General features: G+C 49.7%; 2 protein-coding genes across 2 annotated transcripts; one reads left to right on the plus strand and one right to left on the minus strand.

Moving 5' to 3' along the window:
* Nucleotides 1–1,473: 1,473 nt before the first annotated feature.
* Atp5pd (ATP synthase peripheral stalk subunit d) lies at nt 1,474–6,123 on the minus strand. The gene is made up of 6 exons (XM_005350720.3): nt 6,055–6,123; nt 4,426–4,556; nt 3,913–4,009; nt 2,939–3,010; nt 1,804–1,866; nt 1,474–1,672 (listed from the first exon to the last, which is right to left on the minus strand). The coding sequence occupies exons 2-6, from the start codon at nt 4,545–4,547 to the stop codon at nt 1,541–1,543; spliced, it is 486 nt and encodes a 161-aa protein (XP_005350777.1). The 5' UTR covers nt 4,548–4,556; nt 6,055–6,123; the 3' UTR covers nt 1,474–1,540.
* A 152-nt stretch (nt 6,124–6,275) lies between these two features.
* Kctd2 (potassium channel tetramerization domain containing 2) lies at nt 6,276–18,841 on the plus strand. The gene is made up of 6 exons (XM_005350721.2): nt 6,276–6,701; nt 8,274–8,382; nt 11,380–11,471; nt 15,212–15,307; nt 16,776–16,901; nt 17,869–18,841. Exons 1-6 carry the CDS (start codon nt 6,363–6,365, stop codon nt 17,896–17,898), a joined length of 792 nt encoding a protein of 263 aa, XP_005350778.1. The 5' UTR covers nt 6,276–6,362; the 3' UTR covers nt 17,899–18,841.
* The last annotated feature ends 948 nt before the right edge of the window (nt 18,842–19,789 follow it).

Consider the following 19,789-nt stretch of genomic DNA (forward strand, 5'->3'; position numbering starts at 1 on the left):
CAGTAAGCCAGGTTAGTAAAAAATGCTGTCTCAAGAAAACCAGACAAAAAAAAAAAAAAAAAAAAAACTTTGTGTTCTGTCGTTTGCTAGATTCAAACTTGCGGTCCACCCACCTTAGCCTCCTAAGGGCTGGAACTGTGGGCATGCGCATGTCCTGTGTAAAGGCTTAAATTACTCATGTGTGTTAGTTAGTATGTATGTTTGCATATATTTAACTATTTAATGTCCACCGTGGGAAATGTCCTCCGGCTGCAGAGGTGCTCCAGCGAGAGAATACAGCCTTTGATGCCTTCCAGACAGGTCGGGGACCCAGAGCAGAGCAGAGTAGCTCTCACACCTGGCACCCCAGTCCTTCCACACAGCCCTCCCAACCCTTACTGTCAGGGAGGGGAGGGGGAGACGGGGTTGGAGTAGACCACAGTAAGCCCTGTTGTGACAAGGTGTCACCAGGGGCCGGGCAAAAGCGCGGCTAGGGAAGGCTAGCAAAGGTCTGTTTTGTAACTGAAGAGTTGTTTCTTTCACAGATACATCAATACAGTGGCCTCACTTTCCTGCTTGGTTCCCTTGGCAAAACCGGCCTCAAACTCACAGAAATCCACCTGTCTCTGCCTCCTTTGTGCTAGGACTAGCGTGCACCCTCCTCACACAAGGCTATTGCCTTGTTCCCTTTTGGTTTTCTCTGTAGAGCCCTGGTTGCCCTGGGACTCGCTCCAGACCAGGGTGGCCTCAAACTCAAATCATCCTGCCTCTGCCTCCCGAGCGCTGGCATTAAAGGCAAGGACCGCGAAGGCCCAGCTGTTCTGTTGTTTCTTTTACAGTAATTTCTAGACTTCTGAGGCAAGGCCATTTAAGAATCTGAAGAAACAATACAAAGTCTCCTAAGGTGGATTATCCTCAAATGTGGATGGAAGGTAGTAGAGAGGTCTGTTGACCTGGAACTCATAGGTCAACAAACCTGTGAGTGCCTTTGATGTCCAGAACAGAATACCACATCAAGTCACCCCTACATTACGGGACTGGCAGCCCACTTGATCCCCAGCCAGTTACTGCTGCCCTACTGAACCATCAGTATCCTGCCCTGTGCATTTGAACCCTCTGTGGCCATGCTGTCCCTACAGATGAGATGGGGTGCTTGGGTATCTAGAAACTTCCTGGGCTCCTCATTAATTTTAATTACAGCCCTGATGCCTGTGATTCCAGCAGAACCCCCAAGTAGCTCACACTGGACACTGTCTCCTCCAACCACCTTAACTTTTTTTTCCATTTTGTGTGAGTACGATTTAGGGGCCAGGACGCACATGCAGAGGCTCGCCTCACCATGGTGTGGTCATGGGCTCTGCTGCTAAATTGCAGCAGCCCTGAGGCCACAGTAACTGGTTCCCCAGGCTGCCCCCGGATGACTAGTTCACAGAACAAAATGCTTCTGGTGGGGCCACCTCAGAAGAGTTCAGCTACTGAAAGATGACACCCCACGCTACGTAAATGTTTTATTTTAATGTCCAGAGTCTGGAATGAAGGGCTGGCTCCCTCCTGGCCTGTTTCACAGGTTCTCGATGGGCTGATGAGGCCAGTACGGGTACTTCTTCTTGTCCAGCTTGGTTTCTGGGAAGATCTCATTCAAGTCATCAATGGTCATCTGATCAAAGGGGATGATGTTCTTCATCTTCTCCAGCTACAAAGAGCAGAAGCCAGTCAGCTAGAGCAAACAGGCAAGGCCACCAGGAGCAAAACAAGAATCCAAGGAAGGGCAGTGCCACAGGGTGCCAGAGACGACCTGCGACAGGGGCCGTGGCTCATCCTCACCTGCTTCTCATACTCCTGGATCCTGACCTGGGACTCAGACACGAACGCAGCACAGTTCTTCACCTGTAAGAGAAAGGAGCAACTGTCCTGAAACCAAACGGTATCCCAACCCGAGGTGCAAGCAGCGCCGGCCTGCTCCTTCCCACTGCCGTCTAAGGAAGAGCACGCTGACCTAGAGTGCTTCTGAAGGGGGGAACCACAGCTTCCCAACACCCACAAAGCGGCCAGGCAGGAAAACAGCTTAGGACTGTCATAGGATAGTCGGGACAAGTCACATGACCCTAGGGCCAGGTCCGATGTTCACCTGAGGTATTTTCAGGCACACAGGTATATGCTGAATGGATTGTTTGTAAAACTGATGTCCTGTTTGTGACAGATGTGTTGGCTGTGAACTGGCGCCGAGACGCAAGTATTACGGTTCTTCCAGCAGGCTGTGTGTTCACCGACTCAAAACCAGCGACACACCTGTTAGCTCACCCCATCTCTCCCCACACACCTCTCCCTCTCAGGCCTTCTGTCATTAAAGATTGCATTTTCTAGAGATTTATAAAGACAGGGCTTCACTGTGTGGCTCTGGCTAGCCTCCAACTCTGAGACCTGCCTGCCTCTGCCCTCCGAGGGCTGGGTATGAAGGTGTGCACCTCCAGGCCCAGGCTCATTTGTCTTAGATTTATTCATGTTGCTGCAATTTTTTTTTGTTTTGTTTTTCTGTTTTCTTTGAGACATGGTTTCTCTGTATAGCTTTGGAGCCTGTCCTAGAACTCCACTGTAGACCAGGCTGGCGTCAAACTCATAGATATTTGCCTGGCTCTGACTTCCAAGTGCCGGGATTAAAGGCGTGTGCCACCATCGCCCAGCTGCAGCCATTCCTTATGATTCCTACGACACTGTAACTGTCAACTTAATTCATCATCTACCCTTCCTACTAATAAAAGTGGTCACTAAGAAGCTCCAGGATCTGGTCATAGCTGTGCACGTCTATAATCCCCGCACTTGGGAGGATGACGCAGGAGGATCACCAAGACTTTGAGGCCAACCAAGGCCACCCAGTGAACCTTACAAAAAATGAGAAAATTTTGGAGGGAAAAAAACAAACAAACAAAGACAGAAAAAGGAAAACGGGCCCGCTACTTACATCCTCCTTCTCCTCACTGTCCACCAGGGCTGTGTACTTATCCTCAGGCACCGGGATCTTTAAGGCATTATACTACAAACAAGAACAAAGCAGTCACCCTCGCACCAAGAGCCCACAAGCCTGGAAGCCTCTCCTCCTTATAGACCATATGAAAACACCCATCCCTTCCAAGCTCTGTCATTGTGGTGGGAGGGGGGTTGGACGGTCTCCCCAGCGCTGTCACTAGTCACCCCAAAAAACCTTCCATGTTTCCTAACACAAGTGCTGGTTCCTCCTCTGAAAACATCACTGGACTGATAACAGCCACTTAGCACCTTGCGGCCTTAGAAATTTTTTTCACACAAAACCCAAGGGCTGACTGGCGGGAATGTCTGCATTATCAAAGGAGACATGGTCGTTAGCAGACTGTCTAGTGTTACAGCCCTGGCAGTGTATGCTACACTACATAGAGCAGGCCTTCCAGAAGCATCTTCAAATGAACTTCAAATTATGACATTTAATGTGTAAGCATCAAAAGAAGACAGATCACTGATGGGGCTGAGAAGATGGCCCGGAGGTTAAGTGCAATGGCTGCTCTTCCAGAGGACCCAGGTTCAATTCTCAGCACCCATACAGGAACTCACAAGTCTGTGATTCCAGCTCCAGAGGGCCTGATGTCCTCACCAAGCCTCTGGCATCAGGCATGCACCCAGAAATATATGTGGGCAAAACCCCAAACACACGAAACCAATTCTTTTAAGAGGAGAGAGCGACAGAAGGGCCAGGAAGTGAAAGAAGCTCATGAAAAGAAGGCAGGTAAGGGACTAAAAGGGAACTTGGGAGAAGGGCTAGCCCTGGCAGCCCTCTAGTTCCGGGAGCAAGGCTACCCTATCCTGCTGAGTAACTGGACCCTGATACTCTACGGGAGCCACACCCACCTTCCCCTACCCACAGGCCTCTGACCAATCAGAGCGTTAAGTTATCTGAAGGCTCACCTTCTTTTCAAAATCATCCACCAAGCCAGCCTTGGCCACATTGGCCTTGTAATAAGCCCAGTCAATCGCTGGTGGTTTCTCAGACAGATTCGCCAACCTGCTCATACAGAAAAGTAAAAGTCAGGACACATTCACGAGCAACAGACACGACTCACGCAACAATTGCCCTCGTCCTTATCTGGAGTTTCAGCACACTTTTCTCTGAAAGGCCACTCCAAAAAATGACACCACAGATCATGTCAATTTCTTTATTCAGTAAGATGATTAGAGACGCCTAGGTTGTGCTCGCAAGACGGCTGGGTGGGTTTCGGCACTCAGTTGCTAAACCTGAGGACGTGTGGTCAACCCCTGGGACTCACACGGTGGAGAAGGCAGAGGGCCAACATCCACACGTTTTCCTGTCGTGCACGTGTGCAGGTGTGCACTCACATACACGACAAACGCAGCAAATGTCAGAACACTGCTTCTCGGTGCAGTGACAGTACGAGGAGGCGTTTCTCACAACACACTGACCTGGTGTGGAGGGTCTCGTTCCAGGACTTCAGGGAGTTAGCAATTGCCTTTTGGTTTCGGGGTATGATCTCCACAAAAGACACCCAGTCAATGGTTTTTAGAGCAAGTTTACGCCCGGCCATCTTGGGATCCTAGAGAACAGAACAGGTCCAACTGAATGGTGCCTTTGGAGAACCCAGAGCAGAGCATTTGAGGGAAACAAGCCTCTAAGAGACAGATCAGCATCATTTAAGCATTTGGTGGCCTACACAAGAGCTAAAGAAGTTAGGACTCATGGATCAGTTGTCAGAACGCTTGCCGAGCACGGACAAAGCCCTGGGTTCCATCTCCAGCACCTCATAGGTTCAGAGTCATCCTTGGTTACACAGTGAGTTCAAGGCCACCCTGGGATACATGATAGCCTGCCTCAATAAATCATAAATGGGCAGCTGAGTTTCTCAGTTCAGGCTGGAAACACAGAATATAAACATGTTTTCTCCTAGTCAGCAACCATTCCTCTATCCCAACCCTTTGCCCTTAGAAACCCAGTTCTACTTTTTGCTCTCCATGTGTCTTTGCAAACATTGCTGAAGGACATCTATACCCCAAAGTTAATAACAATTGTGATTTAGCCACTGATTCTCCACCATACAGACATCTGACAGAGAAAATTGGACAAAGCTTCAAAAAGAGCAGACAAAAACTGGGGGAAAGAGCTGTTAAAATATAACGTCAAACTGTGGGCATCAGTTTGCCCGAGTTTTACACAGACGTCAGGGGCTCGCAGCCCTTCCATAGTTGTGTCCTACTGCCCACAGCACACACGCCTTGCATTTTCAGAGGCATTTTTACACAAATGACAGTGAGAGAAGTGACTGCAGCTATCTTTACACCAAAACAAGACAAAATACAGGAAATCACTGCAATCAGAGGGCTGCGAAGTGGAAACCGTGTGTACAAGCTGAGTGGATTCCAGGCGATGTGGGGGATACCTTAACGATCAAAGTTGTCAAATGCCAGTCCCCTCCCTCCCTCCCTCCTATAACATCTTCCGTCTCTAGGAGGAGGGAGGTTAAGGCAGCTGTCAGGTGAACTGAAGATGGCAGAGAACGCGTGTGTTTTCCTAGGCACGAGGGGACCGCAAGAGCAGACTTTATTGTCCGGTTAATCTCTTGCGCCTAGAACAGATCATGAGAATAGGGAATGACCAGTGGCTATTCGACCAGTCGGCAAACGAACTTGAGAAACCGCAGTATCACCCATACTGGCATCGCAGAACACGCCACAGGAAGGAGAGAACGTAGCTGCAGCCTACCAGGTGTCCTGTCCCTTCAGAAAGCATTCGCTATGGCTATGGGATGGTTCCCTAGCCCATAAACTGCCCTCCTGAGTTCGCCACAGTGTGAGACACGGTTTGGGGCAACATCTAAATCAATGGTGATTGGCCAAGTCATAGCCAGGCCCCTGCCTCGCCCTGCAGCGAAGGTGAGCAGGGCAAAGCAGTGACCTCGGGCGCTCGGGCCGCGGGAGGGGCAGCTCGAAGGCCCGACGTCCTCCGCGGAGGTAGAACGAGCGTCAGAGCGAGGTCTGGGAGCAGCTAAGGCAGGAGAGCCCGTGGAGATAGGACCCAATACCGCGAACTCCACTCACCTTCACCGACCCCGGCGGTGCGCCGTCTCCAGCAGCAAGAGACGGAAGTGGATCGCCGGAAGTTCTCCCTTCGGCGAATCCGAAAGCGCCATGGACGGGCCTTGTCTTACACCTTAGCCAATGAGCACGCAGCCAGGTTGAGGAAGTTCCGCCCACAAAGGCGGGCGCAGCGCCTGCGTATCGGGGTCCCTGCTGGTTGGGGGCGCTCCCGTCCCTCTCCCCTGCCCCACCCCCGCCAATGGGCCGGCCCGGCTCTCCCTGCCGAGGAATGGGCCGGCCCGGTGGCGGGCGGGCAGCGGCGGCCCAAGATGGCGGAGCTGCAGCTGGACCCGGCGATGGCGGGGCTGGGAGGGGGTGGCGGGAGTGCGGTGGGCGACGGGGGCAGCTCGGGCCGCGGACCCCCCAGCCCTCGCCCGGCCGGCCCCACGCCCCGCGGACACGGCCGCCAGAGCACCGCCGTCGCGCAGACGTTGGAGCCGGGGCCCGGACCTCCGGAGCGAGCAGGGGGCGGCGGGGCGGCCCGCTGGGTTCGGCTCAACGTGGGCGGCACCTACTTCGTGACCACCAGGCAGACCCTAGGCCGGGAGCCCAAGTCCTTCCTCTGCCGCCTGTGCTGCCAGGAGGACCCGGAGCTGGACTCGGACAAGGTGCGCCCCGCCCTCGGGCGCGCCCCCGGGCTGTGGGAGCCCCCTCCAGGCTGATGTTCGGGTCTCTGGGACGCGTTTCCTTCCAGCAGGTCCTGCAAACCCGCGCTCGAGTCCACTTTTGCCCCCCGGGTTGGCACCTGCGGCCTCAGAAGGAGCTCCCCTCCCCATTCTCCCCATCTTCGGGCACACTCCAGCATCCCTGTGCACCCCGCCCTTTGCTCAGCAACTCCTTCCAGGCGCCGTCCACCTGCACCCACGGGAGCCCTCTGAGTACTCCCCTCAACGTTCGCTGCCTCTCCCGAGGACCCCACCTTCTCATATCTGCACGAGTTTTTCCCCTGGCTCCCGTGCAGCCCCCGTTGCTGGTGCCAGATGCCTTCAGAACTGGGTCAGGGTGAACGACCACAGCTTTGTCACTCTCCCAGGACAAAGTGATAGTAAACTTGGGGCTTAACGACAGGTAGCGTCCACTGCCATCCACCGCTGAAGGCTGCAGGAGGTGCTTCCTGGCGGTGTTACACGGCTTTACTAAAATCCTGGTCCCAGAACTTGTATGCGGTAACAGTCGCTGTTTCGGTACATTTTTAGAAGTAAATGAATTCCTTGGAAAGATGGTTGCTTTTGCCATGCAAATCTAGACCGGCCAGCTAGGACTCAGCAAATGAGTAGACTGGGAAATTCTGTTTGACAAGGTGGAGGGTTGAGGGGTGGCAAGACATGTCATTCATTTCCAGTTTGAAGTGTGACTTTTGCGGGTTCGTCTTTGAGTCTCAGATGCATTGGCTGTAGCTTACATGGCCTTCCATGCCATAGAGCCACTCCCGTGGTTAACAGAGTTAGACTTGGCATAAACACGGAACAGTTTCATCTGTTCTCCGATAACGAATTGATGGGAACCTAAACCATCCTGACTAAAGGCTCCTGTTTATAGGGAGTTATTTTTATATACCCTAAATCTTCCTTATGGCCATACAAGCCAGTTTCTTGTTTTTTTTTTTTTACTGTAAGGATGAGTAGGATTAAAGCTGCCCAGAGCCAAGTCCTGGCAGTACCACGCTTCCTCTGGGCACAGAATAGGGTGTGTGAGATTACAGCTGGCAGTGCGGACTCCCACTGGTGTTGGCCTTGGGCTCAGGAGAGTTGCCAACAGAAAGGAGGTTTTCTTAGAGTTAGGAATGTAGTCCAAGGGCATTGAAGAAGCAGAATAGTCAGCACACTCAGCTGTGGTCTTTCCTTCAGTCCTTCATTAGTAACTAGTATCCTGCAGGAGATCAAAGGCTGTTATGTCTGCCCAGCAGATAAAGGCCTAGCGACGGGGATGACTGTGCGCCCGTGACAGCCGACCTGAAATTATCTAAAGCCAGCCTTTTGGCCAGTAGCCTAATGTAAGCAAAACAGCCTCACTTTAAGAAAACAAAACAAAGCTGGGGTTAAAGAATGGACCACCACGGCCAGGCCGTTTCCTGGCTCACAGGATGAATGTTGCCTGAGTGCGCTGACAGACTGGGAGGAAGTGCGGTTTAGGAAGGATTCCTGACAGGTTCACAGTGCCTGATTGTGCTTGGTTGACAGGACGAGACTGGAGCATATCTGATTGACAGAGACCCCACCTACTTTGGTCCCATCCTAAACTACCTCCGACATGGAAAGCTCATCATTACCAAGGAGTTGGCGGAAGAAGGTAAGGAGACCTCACTGGGCGGCTCCAGACTTCCAGCTCCTTCGAGCTGCTCCGCAGACTTGAGTTTGTCTGGGGTCCCCACTGGACTGTGCAGGTGTAACACCATCGGAGAAGTAAGCAGGACGCCTCCAGCTCCTGGGGCTTGTCCTCCCGAGGTTTGTCCTCCGAGCCTGGAGGAGGCCGCGCTGGCCTCTGTTCAGCTGCCGTAGTGGGAACCTGGGTTTCTCTGGTTTGCTGGTTGCTTTAGGCTTTTGAACCTGCAGAACTGATTTTATTCACTGGCAGTGATCACCCGTAGCCTGAAGCACCACATTGCTGGCAGTCAGTTATTTTTATTTTCTCATTTTCCTTTGGATTTGCAAAAATAATATTAATAAAGGTCTGACCTCATTTCTTTAAGGCTCTGGTCTCATGCTTCGCTGTGAAGCTGTGCAGCTGACCTAATTCATTGTCAGCTGGGTCTCCAGCTGCCTTGTCTGCTTTGTAGGGCATTCGGATTGTAAGTGGGTCTAGTCCTCCATGTAGAGGCCTATCTGTTCTCTTTGGAGGCATTCAGGGAAGTTTGGGGTCCTTTCCTAAATCCAGGACCCCGGATCTAAACCCTCTGGATAGGAAAGCTTGTAATGGCAAACTGCTTCGTTAACGAGGATGGTGGTCAGTAACCAGAGGAACTGTGAGTTCTTGCTCATTCTCTTTCTTTCTCCCTGAAGGGAGTCTATAAATGACCTTTAAAAGAAAAAAAACTAGCACTCAGGAGGTAGAGGAAGGTGGATCCCTTTGAGTTTGAGGCCAGCCTGGTAAACAGAGCAAGTTCCAGGACAACCACAGCTACACAGAGAAAACCTGTCTCAAAATAAACTTTAAAAAAAAAGAAGAAAAAGGGTTATTTCAGATCCATACTTAAGTAATAGGGAATGTGTAATGACTCTGTGTGCTGGTTATTCTATCAACTGCTGCCTCACAGTTTGGTTGGTTGGTTGGTTGGATTTTGCTTTGTTGTTTTGCTTTTTGAGACAGAGTTTCTTTGTAGCTTTGGTGCACCACTACCGCCTGGCTTACAGTCTTTTATGTCTTTAATAAAAACTACTTTATGTTGAGCAAGCAAGGTTGGCTCAGCAGCTGACAGTTCTTGTTGCCAGACCTGATAACCTGAGTTCAATCCCTGGTACCCACATGGTGGAAGGAGAGAATCGGTTTACAGCAGATGGTGCTCTGACCTCCATGTTCATGCCCCTCCCACCCATGCTTACAAATGGATGAGGATGGTTTTGTTTGCTTTCTGAGATAGTTTCAGTGTGTCGTCCTGCTGACCTGGAACACAGACATTCATCTGCCTCCCTTGGGACTAAAGGATGCCCACCACACTTGACAAAAGTAAATAACGGTTAAAAAGTAATTTTAAAAACAATTATAGGCAGGCAGTGGTAGTGCATTCTTTAATCCCAGAACTCGGGAAGCAGAAACAGGTGGGTCTCTGTGAGTTCAGGCTAGCCTGGTCTACAAAGTGAGTTCTAGGATAACCAGAGCTACACAGAGAATCCTTGTTTTGAGGGTGGGAAGAAAACAAACAACAACAACAAAAAAAAAAACACTATGTTTTAAAATGGTTTTGGACTTAAAGAAAAAGGCATGAATAATAGGAAGTTCGCTTTACCAAGATTCACCAGTTTGGGACATTTTTTTAAAATTATGTTTTCTTTTATCACTGAATTTTGTTTCCTCCTTTCAGTCATCCCTACTTCCTTCCTCTTCTTCCTTATTCTCCTGAGAGTTCTCTAAAATGTTGGGGAATAGATTGCAGATTTCATCCCATAATAATCCCTGTATTACTCTGAAAACAGGAACCTGGCGTAACCCTGCTTAACATCTCGGGAAATTTAATATTGATATGCATCTTCTTTCCGGTTTATCGGTTGTGATAATGATCATTAGAATTTTTTTTTAAATATTTATTTATTTACTATGTATACAATATTCTGTGTGTGTGTATTCCTGCAGGCCAGAAGAGGGCACCAGACCCCTTTACAGATGGTTGTGAGCCACCATGTGGTTGCTGGGAATTGAACTCAGGACCTTTGGAAGAGCAAGCAATGCTCTTAACCTCTGAGCCATCTCTCCAGCCCCTAGAATATTTTTCCTAGTGCAGGATTATATATTCCATAATTGTTCTGAGATCATTGACTTTGATTACCATGAGAGGAGACATTGATTGCACACACACGCGCGCACAAACACACACCCCTGGGGATCAAATCTTGCTGAGCAAGCATTCTGCCACTGCCTAGCCCTGATGCCCTTTTAATTTTGCTCAGCTAAATAATAATTATCCTGTTAAACTAGGTGTGGTGGCTTACGCCTTTAATACCAGCACTCAGGAGGCAAAGGCCAATCTCTGAGTTCAAGGCCAGCCTGGTCCACAGAGTGAGTTCCAGGACAGCCAGGGATACACAGAGAAACCTTGTCTCAGAAAAAAAAAAAAGTCTCTTAAATTCTTAAGTTTCTATAAATGCACCTATCCACCAGCCCTTTTTAAGGAAAACAGGTAAACACTGCAAGGTCAGGTGTTACCCAGTATGACAGGTTACAGGAACTGGGTGGCACGTGGGTAGTAACGAGCAGGTGCCAGGAGGAAGCAGGAGGGATAAGATGGGAGGCAAAGAAAATTCCTGTTTTATTTAGTTTATGGTCATGCCCTATATGGCAGGGCCAAATACCTTAAATTTCCTAGAATAAAAGGGAGATGAGATTTGTGTTTGAAAAATACAATTCTTTTTTTGTTGGTCAGGGAAAGTGTGTCTCAAGACAAGGTTTCTCTGTGTAGCCCTGGCTGTCCTGGGACTCCCTTGTAGACCAGGTTGGCCTTGAACTCACAGAGATCTGCCTGCCTCTGCCTCCCGAGTGATGCACCACCAGCAGCAGAATGTAGTTCTCTGCAAGTCTTTTCTTGCTGTTATCCCAGTGAGCTCACATGTCTGACCGGTCTGGTCCTTGTTCCAGGTGTGCTGGAAGAAGCAGAGTTTTACAATATCGCATCTCTCGTGCGGCTGGTTAAGGAAAGGATACGAGACAATGAGAACAGAACTTCACAAGTAAGGTGTCCAGAACTGCTAGGGGCACAGCCTCTCCAGTGGTCGGTCGGTCTGTCTGTCTGTCTGTCTGTCTGTCTGTCTCTGTGTGTGTGTGTGTGTTTGTGTGTGTGTGTGTGTGTGTGTGTGTGTGTTATGAAAACAGTACCCTTCTCCTCAGCTAGAGGACCACAATGGCTCAAAGTGAGGAAGTTGAGGGGATAGCAGAGCTAACAGAACAGCCCTACCCCTTAGGATAGAGAGTTACTGTTCATCAGGGGGTATTGGGATGGCCCCCGGCCAGTCTAGACCCACTGCTTTTTCTCAGCTTGTAGCCCAGCCTGGTCTCCTTCCCTAGTGCTGGGATTCGCAGGTCCAGCAGAGCCTGTTTGCTGATGGAGCATCTGCCTCCCTCAGTATGAGATCCCAGTCTCACTTGCTCCTCTTCTATCCTGGGACCATCTTTAAGCTGTGACCACCTCACATCAGGTTTTGCAGGCTGCTTGCAAAAAATGTGTGAATTGTGCAGCTGAGAAGATGTCCAGCCTCTTTTTAAAATCACACTGTCTGGATTTTTATATTACTTTAGTAGATGTGATAACAGAAATGCCTCCTGTTGAGGGGGGCAGGTGATAGAGCAGACTTAGCCTGCTTCCCATGTCATTCATCACGTGAGTGGGGAGCGACTGTCATGTGTGAAGCCCTTGCACTTCTGTAACAGAAGGTCCTTGTGGAGCCCAGCAGAAGAGAATAGAGTCTGCCTTTCCTGTGTGTAAGAAATGGCAACTCCAGATTTGAGCACCAGGCCGGTTGTGCTTTCCCGTGGCCACCTGTCTGAACGGCACAGTTGCTTCTTACCCCACCTGATCCCAGTGATGGCTCTTTTTTCCTTCATGTCATAGCCTTGGCTGTTAACACTGAAGGAAAGGCAGTCAGAACTGCTGAGCCGCTTTCCTCTGGGTATCTGCAGAGCTAGACTTATTCTGGCCCATGCTTAGAAGACTTCTTATTGATGTTCACAGGTAGATTTATACTTGAAACAGGAGCCTGTGTTCTCTAGTCTCTGCTGTCTTAACATTTCCAGGCATATTTTGCTTTGTAGATATTTAATAAATGGCTTAGATGTGTCTGAAGTCTAGCTTTATCCCCAGTTTCCCACATTCTAAAACCAACTTGATTGCTTAGTAGGAATGTTGATGATACCCTGAATTGCATAACCTGACACCACCCAGATCACAGAACCCGAGTGTTCTGCAATGATTACCATTAGTCGAGTCCTTGAGAACATCGAAGATTTCCATTTGATGGCAGCAATTAACTTAATTAGTCCTCTAGATTCTGAAGGCTTAGGACTCATACCCAGTTGGAAGCTTTTTTGTTCCAGGAATGTCAAGACCTTTTGATGTTGATTGATCTTTCGTCTGTCCTTTTTATGGAGTGAACTCTGAGAGAGGAGTTGGTGGTATTCAGAGGCTCCATCTTCCTGTGTCCTCATGCTTCTAAGGTACTCTTGGCTGTGTAGATGTCCAGATACACCTTCTTCAGTGTGCATGCTGTCAGTTGTACATGGCAGGCATTCAGGCAGAGCCTAAGATGTGGGGGCCCTAAGCTGACACCTTCCATGGTACTCTTCTGTCCCGTGTGTATATGGTAATCAGTCGTGGTTCTTTTCGTGGCTGACACCTTCCACGATACTCTTTTGTCCCGTGTGTATATGGGTAATTAATCGTTCTTTCTGAAGCCCTGGAAAGCTGACTCTGAAAGAGAAAAAGAGATTAATGGCAACTTAGATACTAGGGACTTTGGCCAGTATCACAGATGTTTTGGGATGCTCTGAATTTTGTATACAAGCCTGATTGTTTCTGAAATGTGTGCGCAGATTTATGGAGAGAACCAAAGGGAATTGTCAGGGGACTGTGTCTGTGTCTTCAGAGAATGGCATGTTCCTTCTTAGGACTGTGCAGTGGTTGTTCTCGTGTCAATCATTTGTCTTTGTGTGTTTGTTTGTTATTGGTTGTTTTGAGACAGGGTTTCTCTTTTTAGCCCCGGCTGTCCTAGAACTCGCTCTATAGACCAGGCTGGCCTCAAACTCAGAGGTCCCTGCCTCTGCCTCCTGAGTGCTATCACCAGGCTTACCGTTTTTGTCTTTTAAGATGCCTGGCGTGGAGCCCAGGACCTCACAAATGCTAGTGCTGCTGAGCCGCACTCTCAGTCCCAAAAGACACTTTTTTGTTTCTGTGTTTCGACATGCAGCCTCTTTGTGCAGTCCCAGCTGGCCCGGACTCTCAGTCCTCCAGCTTTAGCCTTCTGAGTGCTCGGATTACAAATGTGCTCCAGGCCTACCACAGCTACTCGGAAATCCTAAGGGGTCGGGAAGCTCTGCCAGGAATGCAGACAAATCAGTAAATGTTTCTTTTCTGTTATCCCACACCTCTGTAACCAGAGTGCACTGCTAAACATTGCCAGCTTCCTGGTAGCATCAGCAAAGGGGAACCTAATGAGTGTTTGTACAGTATGTGTTTTCTCCTTGATATGATAATACATTAATATGCAGTTGCCAGTGTCAGGTAGCATACCGTAATCCCAGCACATGGGAAACTGAGGCAGGGGCAAAATCAGGAGCCTGCAACCAGGTTGGGATAAATAGTGTGTTCCAGGACATCTTGAACAAATTTGTGAGGCATGGTGGTGTATGCCATTATCACAGCACCTGGGAGGCAGAGGAAGATGGGTCTGAGTTCAAGGCCAGTCTGCTATACATAATGGAAAGGACAGGACAAGACAGGACACCTACGACTATATAGTAAGAGCCTTTCTTGAGAAGAGAAAGGGTGAGGCTGAGCAGATGGCTCAGTGGTTAGAGTGCATGTGGCAAAGGACTGAAGTTGGTCCCAGCACCTGTGTAGGTGGCTCACAGCCACCTGTAACTTCAGTTCCGAGGGAGCCCACATCTTCCTTTGGCTTCCATAGCCACCCAGAAACACATGGTATACATATACATACACATAAATTTATCTTTTAATTTCAAAAAGGTCATTCCCATAATCATTTATACCCAGTATGAAGCACCAAAATATGGTGTGCATTTTAGCATCCAAATCACACAGAAAACACTTAGAGGGGCTGGAGAGATGGCTCAGCAGTTAAGAGCACTGGCTGCTCTTCCAAAGGACCCAGGTTCAATTCCCAGCACCCACATAGCAGCTCACACCTGTCTGTGGTTCCCGTTCCAAGGGATCCAACATCCTCATACAGAATATATAGGCAAAACACAAGTGCACATTAAATAAATAAATCTTAAAAAAAAAAAAAGAAAGAAAAGAAAAGGGCTGGAGAGATGGCTCAATGCTCTTCCAGAGGACCCAGGTTCAATCCCCAGCACCCACATGGCAACTCACAACTGTCTGAAGATCCAGTTGCAGGGGATCTGACACCTTTACACCAATGCACATAAAATAAAGTTAAATAAACCATAAAAAAAAAAAGAAAAGACTTAGAAACCACGTGACTCTCCTGCTCAGAGTAACTGGGGAGAGCTTGCTCTTACGTGTGTCAGCACACACACAACTGTCCTCCAGAGCTCAGGGTTATTGGACGCATCGATTCGTGTCCTTGGGGCTTGCTTTCTGTTCTTATAGCTGATGAGTTCTCACTGAACCCACAGTTGTTTGGAGAGAGAGGTAGTGGGTGGTCCGAGGCAGCTGCGGGTGGTGGGGTCCTGGTGGGGTCCCTGTGTTGCTGTCCTAGCCTGCCTGTTGTTGCAGGGCCCCGTGAAGCACGTGTACAGGGTCCTGCAGTGTCAAGAGGAAGAGCTCACCCAGATGGTCTCCACCATGTCTGATGGCTGGAAATTCGAACAGGTATATTTCTCAAAGAGCAGCAGCCCCAGCCCTCCTGTCAGGGAGCCATAAGCAGCCAGTCAGTAGCCCTGGGAGTGGGAAACCATTTCAGGATTAGGAAAGTGCTCCTTGGTGTACATCAGCAGCACGTGGTGGTTATGAGGGGCTGGGAAGAGGGTCATGTTTCTGGTTTCACATCCAGAATCTGAATTCACAGTGCCCAGGGTCATGGAGTACAGACCCCAAGCACCTCTGTTTGCCTTCCTTTCCTCGCCTTCCCTTCTCCAGTGCCCTGCTGACTTCATTCCGTGAGCCTTAAAGAGGGCTGACTTCAACAGGAGCTTACAGTTCCGGTGTGTGGCCCCCAGGTGTGCTAGGAGGGGACCAGACACGGGCGTGCCCCAGGGTCATTTCCCAGCGCATCTTTGGCTTTATGCTTAGAATAGAGGTTATGAAAACAGAGTCCCTGGGACCTGAATTTTGCCATTTCTTCCATTAGATGGCAGCCTAGCTCATTTTCTGCTGCCTCAGCTCACCGGAATGAGATTTTGTGTGGAGTTGAGAGGCAGCTGAACTGTTCCAGAAGCTCCCTTACAGAGCGCAGGCTGCAACTTGTCTAAGCACTGTGGGCTCATAGCTGGAGGCAGAACCAGGCCTGTCACATGGGTCCAGGGCCTATTGTCACAGCTCTTTTCTCTGACACATAATCTATTCTCTGCCAAGGTAGTGGATAAGTTTTAAATGTTACCTGTTAGTGTTGTCATAGTCCTGAACCACGGCCTCTCACCGTCTAGGCAGGTGCCCTCTAGTCCTCATGTGGACTCTTGCTAATGTCCTGGAGGAGGGGGAGGTCTGTTCTTACTGCCTCCAAGGTGTGGATGAAGTGGGTGTTGGTGCCCAGACTTGTCCCAGCTTCAGGCCTTGCACTTATGAGGCCACATTTGTTCTCTGCCAAGTTTCTCCGTGTGCAGATTTCCAATTTAGAGTTAGATGCTGAATTTGTTTCCCCAAAAGGGTTAAAATACTATGGCATGCTGACACGGGGTGACCGTGTTGATGCTCCTGATGCCTCTGGGCTGCTGAGGACAGGAGGGAACTCAGACTTTTCTTCTCCATCGGGACACCTGGGTTAGGATCCACTTACTCCCCTGGACCATGGTTGCCCCCTCGGAAGCATAAAACTGCACAGTCCAGTTGAGGAGGGTGGGACTCGTGTGGTAGTAGGGTGCATTTTTCCTTGGTTTCATTGTTTTTTATTTTTTATTTTGTTTTCTTTTGAGATAAGGTCTTACTAAATAACTCTGGCTTCCCTGAAACTATGTAGACTAGGCTAGCCTTGAACTCAAGGGAAATCTGCTTAACTCTGCACCCCAAATTCCCAAGTGCTGGGATTAAAGCTGTACGCCACCACACCTGTCCCGGAACTTGAGTGTTTTAGTTAAGCCCCTGCTCACATGGGTGTACAGTCACCGCCCTCCTGTTTTGTCAGCTGATCAGCATTGGCTCCTCCTATAACTATGGAAATGAAGATCAGGCAGAATTCCTCTGTGTTGTCTCCAGAGAACTAAATAATTCTACCAACGGCATCGTCATAGAGCCAAGCGAAAAGGCCAAGGTAAGACATGGCTTCCCCAGGCTGCCCTGTTCCACCTTTGTGCCCAGCCTCTCTCCAGCTTTGCCTAAGCTGCCATTGGCTCATTCCGCTCTTCCAACTACGAGTTTTCTCCCATGCTCTCTTGGATTTTGGATTTAAATCAGGATTTGTAGGGCCTTGGGAGGTAGTGAGCATAGCCAAATCGGTGAGCTCCGGTGTCAGTGAGAGACCTTGTCTCCAAACAGAAAACCAGATGAGCTGGAGAGTGATGGAGCAAGATGCCCAGATGGGCCTCTGGCTGCCACACCAACACGCACACCCTCAGACACACATTTGTGCCACACCAACATGCACACCCTCAGACACGTTTATGCCAATGCACATGCAGTCAGTCAGGATTCATGATCAGTGGTGGGAACTGTGCTGGACAAGGGCAGTTTCTGCATCCCGTCAGTATGATAAAGACGCTGGGTTTGCACTAATGGCACGTCTCAGTGTTGCTAGCCTCAATCAGGTAGCGTCTGCCTTGCTCTTTGACAAACCATTATTCCCTTCTCTTCCCCCACTGTGCCCCACAAACACACATTACACACTGTGGAGAACCTGAGCTTGTGACCGTGAACTCCTTTCTTTAACTTAGAAGACTTTGTTTCCACAGCACAGTGCCTCTGTCCACGACAACCTTGCCGTATTTGGCAGGACAGCCCTTTGCGTTCAGGCACTCATTGAGGTTGAGGCGCCGAGCCTGCCTTGGCCACATGGGCTGACAGCAGAATGTGAGCTGCCCACAGGGCCACAGGAAGCAGCTGCAGGATTTTGAAATTTTAAGATTGTTATTATGATGTCTAGCTTACTTCACTGACATCAGCTGTGTCCTGTGTTTCAGTCCCCACACACTCCATGCTGGTGCTGGAGAACCAGCCTGGCCCTCGGGGCTTCCCTTCGCTCAGCAGTTGCTCATCCATCTTCTGCCATCTTCCACTTTTAGATTCTTCAGGAGAGAGGCTCTCGGATGTAAGCAGAGAATCTGAAGTTCCAGAACCCTGAAGGCAAGAGAGCAATCGGCCGAGCAGCTCTGGAGGGAAATCTTGCACCTGTACAGTAACTGAGCTACTGCAAAGTGAAGCTGCACCTGGTCCCGGAGAAGAGGTGTCCGCCCAAACCAGAGGAGCCCCGCCCGCCTCGGACGAAGACAGTGCGCCTCTGGCCACACGGCCCCTTTTCAGAAACCTGCTTTTGTTTCCTAGCCAGTGTTATGACAGACCTCCACAGTAGCATCTGGGATGGGGAACTGGGGAAAAGGAGGAGGGTCTAGTTCCTGTAAACCATCTAGACACCAAGGAAGCTAGAGCAGAGGAAGGAGGCTGGTCCTGACCTGGGCCCTGGTCTCAGCCTGCCTGTGCTGTGATGGACGTTGGCAGCTGCCGTGACCATTCTTCCTTGACCTAGGCATTCTTCGAGGTTGGCAGAGGTGCAGAAGATTCCAGCCTTAGTGCATTGAATCGAGGTTTTGGGTACAGAGTAGAGTTGCCGGAGGACCCACAGTCCTATGAACCGAGCCTCAGGGCAGGAGGATGAGGTGTCCTGTGCTGTGCTTGGAGGGCGGTGGTAGCTGTTCTGGTTCTGAGCACTGCCTTGTCCCCACGAGTGGCTTCACCTGGTGTCTGTCCCTCCGTGGGGCCCCACGTGGCCCAGCCTCACGCAGGAGGTTAAAGGCTACGGCACCCTAAGCAGTGCTGGACAGATGACGGTACTAAGTTGCTGCAGTTGCCTCTGCAGCCTTTTCTTACCTGGTTGGCCCCGTCTTCCTCCCCCAGCTTCTTGAACTGAACCAAAGAGAAAGGACTTTGTGGACCCTCTGTATGGCTTGGGGTGAGGAAGGCTGTTTCTGTGGAAGCTGCCAAATGAGTTATATTGTCATAGTAAAAGTGCTGGTGTTTTGTGATCGTCTCTTGAACATGCACTGACTGATATAGGTGATACTGTGTCTCCTTGATTTCTAACCGTGGCAAAGCAGCCGTGTGTGTGTGTTTACATGCAAGGTGGCAATCCATGTACTCCTTCATCTCCGACCTTCCCACACACACACACATACATACACACTTACTCTTGGGCATACAATGTTGTCAAGCATTTGCAATGTTGTCTGAGCCTTGGAATCTCTAAGCATTCATGGAAGACCAGGGTCTCCTTTGTCTTTCCTAGACAACTCTGAACTGTGACATGTACAAAACAGGGAATGCTGCCTCAGGATTTACCCAGGCCCAGCAGCCATGGGCGCTTTCAGCACCAAGACTCTCTGCATTCACCATGTGCGGTGGCCCATGCCTTTCATCCAAGCATCTAGGAGGCAGAGGCAGGTGGATCTGTCAGTTCCTGGCTGTGAGATTTCTCGAAGATCTCCACATCCTATAGCTCAGCTATACCAGTGGTGTGAGGGTAGTGACTTCTAGGAGGGTGACATTCTGTGTCCATGTCACTAGATAAATAAAGTCCTACTTGGATTATTTAAAAAATTCTTAACATCAGGGACTACCAGATTGCACATAGTAAGGCTGGGTAGAACTTGCTTGCTACTTGTCTTTTAATTATGGGGGAATCACTCATGCCATGGAACCCATGTGAGGTCATAGGACCTACAGGAATCAGCTCTCTGCTTCCACCAATAAGGTTCTGAGAATCAAACTCAGGTCTTCAGGCTTGGCTGCAAGGCCTTTACACTCTGAGCCGCCTCAGCAGCCCACAAGTAGAGCGAGCTTGCTTGCTTGCTTGCTTGCTTTGTTTTTTAAACAATTCTTTAGTTTCCTTTTTTCCTTTTTTTTTTTTTTGTTTTGTTTTTTAAGACAGTTTTCTGTGCAACAGCCCACCTGTGAAAGGTCCAGGTCCTTCTGGGCTGAGCTGCATCCAGC

The sequence above is a fragment of the Microtus ochrogaster genome, chromosome 7 (assembly GCF_000317375.1).
Source record: "Microtus ochrogaster isolate Prairie Vole_2 chromosome 7, MicOch1.0, whole genome shotgun sequence".
Lineage (NCBI taxonomy): Eukaryota > Metazoa > Chordata > Mammalia > Rodentia > Cricetidae > Microtus > Microtus ochrogaster.